Genomic DNA, 13,486 nt, shown 5'->3' with positions numbered 1-13,486 from the left:
GACCTGTGCTCTGCACCGAATCAACTAGTTAATATGCCCTTTGGTATGTTACGTACCACTTATTACTAGTGGCCATGTAGTTAAGGTTAATATCCATCCGCAAAAGTCTTAATTCGATTAGAATTTTTTTAACGATTCGGTTACCCCGTAAAGCTACCGGGAAACAAGTCATTCATGATGCAAATGACGGGGGTTTTCGCCTAGAGCACTGGGATATTTAAGAGTATTATTATTCTTACCCTTGTTGTTTTCATTTGGAGCTCTGATAGCCCCTCCGCCATCATGGCTGTAGTACATATATACATACATACATACATACATAGTAGATCCAGAGCTGTAACTATGCGTGTGTGCACTTGCTCATGTAGGTTTCCCTGCTACATCTGCGTGCCAGCCTAGCATTGCTACTCCAAATGTCCAACGGTCCAAAAGGTCTCGGTCGGGCAAAGCTGCTCCCGGTGCTTGTCCACGAACTATTTGTTATTTTTGGCTGTTATTGGTTTTTTTTTCGCCGTGTCGATCAGCCACCGGCAGCCTTCCAAACTGGGATGATGGCCACAACAACCTGGAAACCCGCCATATGAAGTTCTCACTTCCGCCTCCTCTTCGTTTTTTTATTATCCTCTCTTATTTCTCTCTTGCTCTCGTTCCTGTTGCTCGTGGAATGAATTGCAGTACGTGAGCTGATATATCAGTGGTACTCGTTTGTGTACTGCGTATTATCATCATGCGGGGTGGCTTGCTCCAGCTCGCCGCCGTTGCTGCTGCTGGCTTGGTTGTTGCGGAGGTAAGTTTTCTCTCATTCAATGGTTATCCTGTTATGAAATTATTAGAAAGGGAAAAAAAAATAACAAGGCCAGGTGGTTTGGCGAAATACAGGGAAGATGGGGTGCTAATCAACGCGGTTGCAAAACCTAGGAACCTCTCGCGTACTCACCTCCATATTACCCATCTCCATGGGCATCTGGAGAAGGAGGCTGGGAAGATGCCGTCCAAAGAGCAAGGGCTTTCGTCTCTCAACTAACCCTACCCGAGAAGGTCAATTTAACAACGGGTGTTGGGTATGTCCCCTGGTTCCATAACATTTACATTTGCATTTGATGTGCGAGCGGCAAATGGTGGATGTTAGGGATATAATATACATGTCATTGTGAAGTCCGCTGGTGCTAATTCGGGGTATTAGATGGATGCAGGAAGACTGTGTAGGTCAGGTCGGGTCAATTCCTCGCATGGGCTTGCATTCCCTCTGCTTGCAAGATGGCCCACTTGGAATTCGATTTGGTGAGCATTCATATATGATGCCAGATCTCATCCACACTTATATCCTCTAACAATTACCAGCCGATTACGTTTCTGCGTTCCCCGCCGGTGTTAACGTCGGTGCCACATTCAGTAAAGAGCTTGCCTATATTCGCGGGAGAGCAATGGGCGAGGAGCACCGAAATAAAGGTGTCGACATTGTATTGGGCCCTGCAATTGGGCCATTGGGAAGATCGCCAGATGGAGGACGGAACTGGGAAGGTTTCGGCCCGGATCCCGTTAATTCAGGGATTCTTGTTGCGCAAACTATCCAGGGAATTCAAAGCGCGGGCGTCGTTGCTTGTGCCAAACATTTTATAGGCAACGAACAGGAACGGTTTCGCCAGGGTCCTGAGGCTCAGGGGTACGGTTTCAATATCTCGGAGAGTTCAAGTTCAAATATTGATGATGTAACAATGCATGAACTCTATCTCTGGTGAGATTCGCATCTGTCCATATTATATACTCTAGCTTACCTGTCTTAGGCCATTTGCGGATGCAGTTCGAGCAGGAGTTGGCTCCGTTATGTGTTCCTATACTCAAATCAATAACAGCTACGGCTGTGGCAACAGTTATACGCAGAACAAGCTTCTCAAGGCTGAACTTGGATTCCAGGGGTTTATTATGAGCGACTGGCAGGCCCAGCACAGTGGCGTTGGTTCTGCTCTGGCTGGCCTGGATATGTCAATGCCTGGCGATACCGTCTTCGGAACAGGCCTTTCCTACTGGGGAACGAACTTGACTATCGCAGTTGCTAATGGAACAATTCCGGAATGGCGAGTTGATGATATGGCGGTTCGAATTATGGCCGCGTATTACAAAGTCGGTCGGGACACGGCTAAAGTGCCTACCAACTTCAATTCCTGGACTCGGGATGAATACGGCTATCAACATGCTCTCGTTCGAGAAGGATATGGAAAAGTCAATGAGAGGGTCAATGTTCGAGCCCGACATGCCAATATCATCAGACAAGTCGGAGCAGCTAGCGTTGTGCTTCTTAAAAACACAGGGAGTCTCCCTCTGACTGGGTTGGAAAAGACTACTGCGGTCATTGGAGAAGATGCTGGGCCTAATCTTTTGGGACCCAATGGTTGTCCTGATCGAGGTTGTGATAAAGGCACATTGGCAATGGGATGGGGTAGCGGGACGGCTGATTTCCCATATCTGGTAACTCCCGCGGAAGCCATTCAGAACGAGATCCTATATAAAGGAGAGGGAGTCGTTCTCTCGATTTTTGATAACTGGGCATCGAGTCAGATCAAATCACTTGCGTCTCAAGCTACGGTATCACTGGTTTTTGTTAATGCTGATTCTGGAGAAGGATACATCTCTGTTGATGGGAATGAAGGAGACCGTAAGAATCTGACCCTTTGGAACGGAGGTGATGAATTGATCGACACAGTGGCATCCAATTGCAACAATACTGTTGTTGTGATACATAGTACCGGCCCCGTCTTAGTGGGCGACTGGAATGAACACCCCAATATTACAGCACTTTTGTGGGCTGGTTTACCTGGTCAAGAAAGCGGTAACTCGATTGCGGATGTTCTTTATGGAAGAGTCAACCCAGGTGCCAAGACCCCCTTCACATGGGGTAAAACAGCAGAGGACTATGGCGCGTCCATTTTAAAGCACCCCAATGCAGGGAACGGCGCACCCCAGGTCGATTTTACCGAAGGGATTTTTATCGACTATCGAGCATTTGACAAAGCGAACATAGACCCCATCTACGAGTTCGGTTTCGGGCTAAGCTACACATCATTTTCATACTCTGGCTTGGCCGTTGAAGTCGTAAAATGTAGACCCTACATCCCCACTGAGGGAAAAACGGAATCAGCTCCCAGTTTTGGTGAATCCCATGGCAACCTGAGTTCATATCTCTTCCCTGAAGGCATGGACCGTGTTACGAGTTATATATATCCCTGGCTGAACACCACTGATCCCGCGAAAGCATCCATGGACCCCGATTACGGGCAACCCACAGAAGACTATGTCCCGCCTGGAGCAACCGATGGTTCACCACAAGAACTCCTCCCTGCTGGCGGTGGCCCCGGCGGAAACCCTGGTCTTTACGATGTATTGTACGAAGTAACGGCGACCATTACCAACACCGGCACTATTCTCGGAGATGAAGTCCCACAATTGGTAAGAAATTACATTCAAATCAAAACGCCCTCATCTTGTTTATCAAAATACCTAACACCAATATGAATTATCTAGTACGTATCCCTAGGCGGCCCCAACGACGCCAAAGTTGTTCTCCGAACTTTTGACCGCTTCACTTTTGCACCCGGCGAAGCCAAAGTCTGGAAGACCGCGTTGACCCGACGGGACTTGTCCAACTGGGACCCTGTCTCACAGAACTGGGTGATTACCAAACATCCGAAGACCGTATACGTGGGCAGCTCATCCCGAAATCTACCACTATCCGCCCCTCTGTCGTCCAATGACTGTTGAATACCGTGTTTTTCTTCTCTTTCCCTTTGTGGGAGTGTGGCGGCCATATGAGGGCGCCCAACTAGGGTTAGGTTCAATCGTCTGATTCCTCTTGATTTTACATACGGCACCTTTCTTTGTGGAAAACTCTATAGTTCGCGATTGCTCGCGCCTAGCATTTTTTAATGTTTTATTATTAATGGACTCGTATAATGCCAAATCCTATTAATTACTGCATTTTCTACCGGACAGTATAATTTTCTGTGCCCAATGAATATCGAGTAAAGTAACTTACTCAATTGGGATATTTGCTCATGCGTAACTAATCCAACAATGTGTGTATGTACTGTACACATACCTGAAGCGGACACAGGTGTTAGGACTTGGCTACATGGATATCGGGGTGGCAGCAGCTTCATATGAGGATGTAATATTACTGATTCTTGAAGAAGAGAACTAGATAGTAGAGAAGCAGAGAATGAGTATAAGACACTGCGGCTTCTGTGGGTCACATGATGTGTATGTAAGCATGCCCTAAGTCCTAGACCTTACACTCTGCCTTCTCACCTCCCTCATCCCTCCCCCAGAGTGGCGAGGTTATTATATTATACATGTGATGTAGATAGTAAGACATACAGATAATTAGACAATTAGAGTATACAGTGATAAAAAAAAAAGAAAAGCTTAGAGAGTAGAATCAGTGAGATACACTCTACTCTGTTCTGAGATTCTAGCAGAATGCACTCTGTTCTAGAGTTTATATAAAGTAGTAGAAGCTCTCAGCTCTACTTTTGAAACTTGTAGTGAGACACACCCTGTTCTACTTCTTAGTAGAACATGCTCTGCTCTATAAGAAATGAAGAGACTTATTGTAGATTATTCTTCTGATAGTGATCAATATTATAATACTGTGTCTGAAAAGAGTCAAGCATGCTAGCATGTGCAGAGTCTGCTTGTAAGATATCTGATACTGAGTTTATTACTGATAATTATTGAGGCCTCATTGAGTAGCAGACATAGAAGACATCAAGATGTGACTAGACTGACCGCCGGGATCATGAATTTCACATTTGATCTCATTTGATCTGGTCCCATACATTTCTTGGCGTGAATCCCGCTGGGACTGGCTATCAAAAAAACAGGTAAAGTGACTATATATCAGATCTTAAAATGGAACCATGACTTGAAAAAAATGAGAAAGTGATCTCATTTGGTCTCATTTAGTCCCATTCTTGGCATAAAGTTACTATTTTTAGACATTTTAAGGTTTTTTTTAGACTATTTTTAATTTTTTAAAAAGTAACACTTTTTGATAACACTTAAATAAGATTTAAAGTCATTTAAAGCAATAAAAATAATTTAAATTGAGAAGTGGAAATCATGGTCTCATTTGGAAAATGTGACAAGAGTAGATAGTAAGTCTCACTGAGACAGTATGGGACTACTATCTAATGTTAAAACTGTGTAATGGGATCAGTCGAATTGGTAATGAAACTATCAAAAAATCTGGTCCTGGTCTCAGACACGGTCACACGGTCAGTCTAGATGTGACTGAGTATTAGAGAGATAGTCATAATCTACTCATTTATCAAATTGAGGCCTGTGACTCACTCAATATACTAGATATTTAATTCAGTTCTCTCAGATGAGCTTGATATTGAGTATCTCTTAAATGTTATCATCATTATTCAGATCAGAATGTAGAGCCTCTGAAAAGATATGCTGATTGTTAAGAGTGAATAAGCAGTGTGATTCTAGAAGTGAGACATAGAATACATTATATATATAATAGAAAGATGACAGATTGAGTTGATATGTCTGTGTACTGACACAGGTGTACACAGTGAAGAGTTCAAGAAACTTGTAATCTAGCTTATAATTGAGATGATGTATTCTTATATTCTTTGTATTCAGAAAAACAAGATCATCTATCTGAAACTCACAGAGCTTGTCACAGGCATAATACTATATGAGATTCTGAGAGTGAAGAAGATAATTATAAGTCTCTCACTGAGCATCTTTGATGAGAACTGCACAGTGTTCTGCAATGATATCATCTGATTCTGGAAGAGAGAAGTTAGACATGATAAGAGACATGAGATGATATTCTAGATTCATGAAGAATGAGATGAGATTATGAGCAGAATGTACTGAATTACTATAAATAAATTCAGCTAAGATAAGAAGATCTACTCAGTCATTCTGTAAGTAGATGATGTATAGATGTAGATATACTTTCAGTTCACAGTTTTATCTTTCTGTCTGATTATCAGTCTGTGCATGATAGACAGTAGAGAGATAATGATTAGTACTAAGAAGATTGACAAGAGAGTATCAGAATTCTGAGATGAAAAGATAATCACAGTCTGAGATCAAGACTGCTGACATTTCATAAAGATGAATGATGTTATTGATAAATAACTGCATGAATATCTTCAGAAGAAGGTTCACTGTGATGAGAATGTAATGAGAGCATTTAAATCTTTTGCATATAATCACCAGAACTGTGTCAAATGTGATGTCTGTGACTGAGCAGGTGAACTTGAGTAGGTCTACTACAAAGTCAAGAGTGATTGTATGCTAATTAATATCTGAGATGAGAATGAGTGTGAGCTCTTTATATGCTTGATAAGTGATAGGCTTGAATCACCTGCATGCTTTGCAGCTGTGTACATAGTCATTCATATCATGCTGCATGATAGGCTATCAGAATCAACAGTTTATCAATATATAGATTCAGTGAGATCTGAAGTGTTCTGTAGTGAGAGAGTTATAAAAGTTCTACAGAATGAGAACTTGAGTGAGTGTGTGATCTGAGACAAAGATTCTATCTTTGTAAAAGAGTAGATCATTCTCTATGACTCAGTTTTCCAGGTTATTATAATCTGTTAAAGGTATGAGTAATTTGAGATTTTCAGAGAGGTTCTCACAGATCACCTGCAGCAGCAGCTCTGTGATGTGACCTTCAGTCTGAGTGTGAGTAGAAATAACTGAGATCAGCTCTATTATTTGTGCTACTGCAAGGGTGCTGAGACAGGCATTGCAGAGATGATCACAGAATTCATTAAGAAATTTATAAAATATGTTGATGAGTTCTGTAAGATTATCTGAGTGTAATCAGTAGTCTGAGTGCTGACTGAGTGCATCTGCTGAATTACTGTGACCTTTCTTATACTTTATACTGATATCAAGCTCACTTAGGTGTTGAGCTCATCTTACTTGACAGTGACTCAGAATCTTGATTATGAGAAAGAGCAGAAGATTGTTATAATTACTGTATATAACTGTATTATAATGATTACTTCTGATGAAATGACTTCAATACTTGATTAACTCTATTATTGCTAATATTTCTTAATTATAGATTCTATAGTTATACTCAGTATCTATCATTTTCTGACTATAGAATACAACTGAGTGTAAGTGATTATCAGAATCTTTCTGTATAAGGATTTCACTTATGATATATTCACTGACATTACAGAAAATAACTATATCAAGCTTATCTGAGTAGAATATGAGTAGAGAGACTTTGATGAAGATCTCTTTCAGTAAGAGAAAGTTAAAGTTCTCAGACTCTGTTCATTGAAAGATTTTATTAGTCTTGAAAAGACTAGTCATTGACAGAGCTATCTTGCTGTAGTGATGTATGAAGTAATGATAGAAGTTGTAAAAGCTCAGAAATTTATAAACATCTCTGATTAACTTAAGAGTGAATCATACTACTATTGTCTCAATGCATTTGAGATTCATGCAAGTGTCATGACATTCAATTATATAGCTGACAAAGTCTATTTCTTCTTGAAGAAAATGATATTTGAAGAGATTGTATATTAGACACACTTCTCTGAATTTTTATAGTATCTATTTAACATGTTGTCAATGAGCATCTGAGTTATAATCTTTGATATATATTACAACATCATCTATGTAGACTACTGTAAAATTATTAATGTATAGAAGCAGTGCTGTCTGAATGTATTACTGAAAGTGACTGAGTGAATTACAGAGATCAAAGAGTACTACCAGGTATTTGTAGTTGCTGTACTGTGTCTTAAAGACTGTAAGATGTTCATATCTCTCTGCAATTCACAGGAGATAAAATGCATGAACTAGGTCTAGTTTTGTAACTCAGTGTATTTCAGTGAAGTATTCAAGAAGCTCTGATATAAGAGATATTATATATTGATTTTTAACTGTGATAGCATTTAAATTTCAGTAATCTATATAAAATTGTTTGATTTCATCTTTCTTCTGTGCAAAGAGCACTGAGAAGACATATACTGACTTACTTAAGTGTATGAAATCATGCTCAAGGTTTTCTTCAATATATTTTTTTAGAAGTTGTAGTTCTGATTAACTCATATTATAGAGTGAGCTCTTCTTCAGAGACTTATCATCTATAAGAGTAATCTTCATATTCATCTCTGAGTATGAGACTAGAGTGTTGACTGTGAATAAGTGAAAGATATTCTTGAAGTTATCTAGCTCTGAAAATAGATGTATAATAGAAGTATTCTGACTAGTTTATAATTATACAATAACAGAAATAATGTTATTAGTAAGAATGAGGTTCTTTGACTCTTATAAGAGATAATCACTGTCAAGCTGTCTCATGTGAAATCTGTTGAAGAGATAATCAGAATCTCAGTGTATATCTGAATTAGTATATTACAGTCAGAGCATTCTCAGTATCAGAGATCATGACATTAACATTGACATGAAGTAGTATTTCATTGATTAATCATCAGAGTTTAATAAGATTATCTTGTAGATATAGAGATAAGTTGAATATTTTCAGTCTTAGAGATCTTTTAAGAGAATATATAATATGAAGACTTTTGTAACATTCAGAGCTTCAGCAACTGTGAGAGTGATAATATTGAACTCTGCTTCTGAGTCTATCATAGCTGAGAGAATGAGTATGTCAGTGTCTTGAAGAAGTCAGGTAATATTGTTCAGAGCAGATGTGATTTGTGATATAGAGATATCATATTATATGACCTGTATAGAGAGAGTGTAACTGTCAATGAACTGTGTAAATAAGTCAATTAAGAGCATTTATTTGCACATGATCATCTCTAGTAACATGCTAATTCATTTTTTGATTTTGAAGAGACTGAGCAGATGCAGAGTAAGACAGTGTATAAGAGTATTTTTTCATCATCAGAGACTGTATTAAGCAGTGAAGTGCTCTGATGTACAGATATTATAACTATCAACATCATGCAGATATAGCAGTTATTAGCTCAGTGTTTCATGTAGTTACATTAGATACAGAAGCCTTCACACTGACACTTTCAGTATTCAGTGTCTGTAATATCTGAGTTCTTATTAGTGCTGCAGAGAGATCTGTCAGAGAAGTATAAATATACTCAGTCAGCTGCACTCTCACAGTTGTGTATGTCTCATATATCATATATTAAATTGAATCTGACTTGTTTATTATTGTAGTTATTATTGAGAATCATTTATTTGAATATGATAATGTAACTTTCAGCTGTGATAACAGCTTTTTTCTAATCAGTGAAAGTGACAGATCAGATATTAAAATAAGCTTGATTAATCTATTGTAGAATTGATGTGATCAACTTGATACAGAATATAAAGCAGATAACTGAGTCATTTTAGTGAAGATCTGCTATCAATGTCTCAAAGTCAGCAATGAAATCAATTATATATTGATTATACTGTATTTATAGAGAATTCATGTGTAATTCTGTAGTGAGAGCTGCATTGATTTCATAGTAATTATTACACAGTCAGACTTTGAGAATTTCTCAGATAATAATATGCATATCATTGTCAATTTGCATGTGTTGAATACATTGACAGATTTTGAAAGCTAAGTAGCTGATTATAAAGACTATTTTAGAGATATCTGCAGTGATGAGATATTCTCTGATATTATCATTCATATCAAGTAGTTAAAAGCATATGTCTGTAGATTCATCAAACATGTCAGATTCTCACAATTTAATCTTGATTAAATGAGATTGAGAGTTTAACAGAGAGAATCTGCTAGCAGAGTGTTCATTCAGAGCATCTAGTTATTGAATAAGACAGGTGTTTTCTTCTGCCATTACATGATTTTACTCAGCCAGTTGATTGACTTGGTCAATGAGGCTTTACATTTCATGAGTGAGTGTCATGATAATTGTTAAGAGTGAAAATTTTCATGATTTTATAGCTGCAAGGCTGTGACTGATATTGTAGAGAAGAAGAATCAGTATATTAAAACTTGGCTACATGAATATTGAGGTGACAGCAGCTTCATATGAGGATGTAATATTACTGATTCTTGAAGAAGAGAACTAGATAGTAGAGAAGCAGAGAATGAGTATAAGATGCTGCAGCTTCTGTGGGTCACATGATGTGTATGTAAGCATGCCCTAAGCCCTAGACCTTACAACAGGGTCCTAAATTCTGAGTTTGAAAAATATGAATCTTTTTCATTCAGAGTAAAAAAATCTCTTTATTTGCATCAGCTCTGCGACGGCTAGGACCTTGTGGATGAACGAGCATAGATCGGGAGCGCGGCGCGCGAGAGATAGAAAAATTCTTTATTTTTTTTTTTATTTATTTATTTATTTTTTTTTTTTTTTAGATACTATACTGCTTTTAGTAGATTATATCGGCTATCGGCACTAGGGAAACAAGGACATGCATGGATGTCCATGTATAGTTACTATGCCCGTTCCATGAGTTTTCCGCGATTGCGCGGAATTAATGAATGCGGGGGCATGCTTGCGGGATACGATATGCCAACTTGCATGTATGTACGGAGTACTATTTGTTGTAGTGGCATGCTTGTGTGAGGCATATGAGACAATTTACAGTAATGCATGGTTAATGACGGGTGCTAAACTAGATAGAGTTCGTGGCTTTTGGAAAGGCAATCTTCGGTGATCTATCGAACCTATGAGGAGAGCCGAACTTGTCCCCGAGAAAATCTGATGGCTTTCTGCGGCGTATAGGTATCGATGCATATCGACACATGTGGAGGGAACAGTATATCTGGTTTACGCATTTCTATATGTTCTCATTTTCACTGTAATCCGGATATTTCGCGGCCAGGTATTTGACAATTGCTCTAGGGTAAAGATTGCGGGGCTGTGGGGGTCCCTTGTCAAGCAGCGAGCAACCTCCCTCTTTGGGAAGTCACACACCTAAAATTTAAGCTTGTTTAAACAATGGCTTCTAACTAAATTAGCTCTAGCGGGGCTGCAACGAACCTAACCAACCCAAACAAACATCAAGAATGTCACCGCGCACCATTGCAAAAACAAAAGCTACTTGTCACACTTGTTCAGGCACGACGTCTGCTCTCCATGTTGGTCAACCTCGCGGAGGTTGATGATCAAAACTGGTCACACACCATTCAAAACTCAGTACGCAACAGTCTACTATCTACATTCCAGGGTCTTCTGGAGCAGGTGGCCAGGAAGCTGCGCCAGGCTACCTTCAGTTCCAACCTTGCAATTGTCCTTGATTGACTCCGATGGCCAGACTGGCCTTCAAGAATTGATTGCTTCACTTGAACAGCTGAATTCACATTTCCTTCTGGCTATTGCAAACTACCATGTACGGTTTTCCATGTCAATTCAATACGAGATTGTCAAGATGCATAACCAAGTGATTGGAACTACTATTGACATTCGGAGATGAGCAATGGTCTCTCTTTCCAGAGAACAAGAGCTTATCATGAACTCTTTAGTTTTGAGAGGCCTGTGCGGTGAGTTGGATGGAGACTAATGTAGGAGATGAAGGCCAGTACTGAGTAGTGTTTTTTACAACATGATATTTTCAAGCAACAGCGCAAGGCAAGTCCTACACCAGGCATCCCATTGCTCACAGGAGTTCTGGAGTTAGGCAAATCAACAATATGCCAGATCGCTCGATTCTTTCTCAAAGCTTGGCATCAGGTGGAAATCGATGTCTGTGTCTCCTTTTTCCCTTTAGTTTCTTGAAAAAGAGCGAATGTAAGCGAGTCAGTTGTGCTGTCAAACTTTGTGCAGCAGATAGTGTTGGAGCGCCCATATCTCATTGAGCACATTTCCGCTCTGGGAGTTACAGACAGCCCTCTATCCTTGGATGAGAGCACTCATTTGATCTGTCGAGCGCGTCGTGACCTCAAACGGTTCTACCTTATACTGGATGGACCAGATGAATGTGAAGAGACGAGTGTAGCTGTGATCAAGAAACTACTTGCAATTGAGCCACCTCTGACAATCCTTGTTTCAAGCCGGCCAACAGCGACCGTCTTGGCTACTCTAAAGGACTGTGCCACTGTCTGCATGCCGCAACCAAGGTCGTTTAATGACTTCCTTGCCTATGCGACGATAATGCTCAACGAATATCCTGTCATTGCAGAGCATCTCGATCATAATTCTGAAAACATTGCCAATGCGGCCAAACGTATTGTGGAACTGAGTCATGGGCTGTTCGTGCTTTCTAAAGTATCCTCTAATACTATCATCAATATTCCCTGGTCTCCATGCGAGCACTACTGAATATTCTGAAGGCTAATTCTTTATCGTTACATGTTTATAGAGGACCAGATAGAATTCCTAGCCCAAGCAGAGACCAGACCCATGTTTGGACGCTTTCTGTACAAAGATTTGTTGACCATCTTTGAAACGTATGCGTTGGTGCTTGAAACGTCGTTAATCAGCAAGCGGAACTTGCAGCATTAGGCAAGAAGACGTTGAAAATAATAATGGAGGCTGCATGTCCGGTGAGCATAAGCCAGTTAGTGAGTGCGTTGGCACCGGAATTGGCTGGTGTAGCATCCATGCGGTATCTTAACAGGGACCTTACAGAAGAAGAGATAGTTGAAGCATGTCAGTCAAGTTGCAAAAACTTGGTTGTCTTCGTTGGTGAGCCTGACACAGCTGAGGCACAATTACGGCCTGTCCATTTCAACGTTCAGGAATTTTTCGAGATGAATGGACTTCCTGAATGGTGTGGTTGTTTAGCAGACCTGCTGCCTTTCTCGCTGCTAGTACATGTACATACATATGTAATGTACATTGCACTGGCCGTCCGAAATATAGTTATCAGCTACAGCAGTTTAAGTGTTACTATAGTTGTTAGGATACAGGATCTGGTTGTCCAATAGAATCTAGGGCTTAGGGCTAGGGTTGCGGAAAGAGCGCGCGGACTATATATAGAGTCATCTTTCCCTGGACCCCCTTTCTCTCACCACTGTAGTATTTCATTGAAATAGTATGTGTGCCTACAAATACATATGTCATTAGCAGGCTTGTGGATTGAATTTCCAATTGGGTTGCCAAACATGTTTTGTTCCAGAGTTCAATGTTGTCAAGCAAGCCCTGCCAGCCTGTGTAACCAAACCGGGAAGCTGCAATCGCATCCAGCCTACTAGGCAGTTCGGGGCCATGCAGCCGGCCACCTGGGCATACATACATGGATGTACTGTAGATGTACGCTGATAATCGACTTTGCAATCTCCAGAAGCATGAATAATGTTGAGTCTATGAGATTGGAATGCTTGTGCATGTTGCGCGTCTTGACAGAGAAAAGGAGGGCTTATGGGGAATGGGAGTGGGAGGAAACAATGAGTGGATGAATGGTGCATTCAAACTGGACTGTCAATCCCAAGAATTTTTTTTTTTCCTTTCCAGCCAGTGTACCAGGAGAGCATGGAGAAGAAGCAGCGCAGGTAGAGAGGTATTGTCAGAACTGTCTGGGTACAAAGTTTTGTGCTGGAATGACTGACCCGACAACA

The 13,486-nt window shown here is 40.3% G+C and overlaps 3 protein-coding genes across 3 annotated transcripts; all 3 read left to right on the top strand.

The window, feature by feature from the left end:
• The first annotated feature begins 156 nt into the window (after window positions 1-156).
• On the top strand, window positions 157-4,005 carry BDCG_00572 (beta-glucosidase A). Its single transcript, XM_045416081.1, has 6 exons — window positions 157-787; window positions 919-1,061; window positions 1,184-1,281; window positions 1,342-1,735; window positions 1,785-3,444; window positions 3,520-4,005. The coding sequence occupies exons 1-6, from the start codon at window positions 728-730 to the stop codon at window positions 3,754-3,756; spliced, it is 2,592 nt and encodes an 863-aa protein (XP_045271887.1). The 5' UTR covers window positions 157-727; the 3' UTR covers window positions 3,757-4,005.
• Window positions 4,006-11,091: 7,086 nt separating this feature from the next.
• BDCG_16167 (uncharacterized protein) lies at window positions 11,092-12,248 on the top strand (the record flags this gene model as incomplete). Its single annotated transcript, XM_045425427.1, has 2 exons — window positions 11,092-11,319; window positions 11,754-12,248. The coding sequence occupies 2 exons, from the start codon at window positions 11,092-11,094 to the stop codon at window positions 12,246-12,248; spliced, it is 723 nt and encodes a 240-aa protein (XP_045279222.1).
• Window positions 12,249-12,454: 206 nt separating this feature from the next.
• On the top strand, window positions 12,455-12,856 carry BDCG_16166 (uncharacterized protein; the record flags this gene model as incomplete). The annotated part of the gene is made up of 1 exon (XM_045425426.1): window positions 12,455-12,856. The coding sequence occupies one exon, from the start codon at window positions 12,455-12,457 to the stop codon at window positions 12,854-12,856; it is 402 nt and encodes a 133-aa protein (XP_045279221.1).
• Window positions 12,857-13,486: the final 630 nt, after the last annotated feature.

The sequence above is a fragment of the Blastomyces dermatitidis genome (genome assembly GCF_000003525.1).
Source record: "Blastomyces dermatitidis ER-3 genomic scaffold supercont1.1, whole genome shotgun sequence".
Lineage (NCBI taxonomy): Eukaryota > Fungi > Ascomycota > Eurotiomycetes > Onygenales > Ajellomycetaceae > Blastomyces > Blastomyces dermatitidis.
The sequence above is the reverse complement of the archived record's forward strand: the minus strand, read 5'-3'. Positions and strand labels throughout refer to the sequence as shown.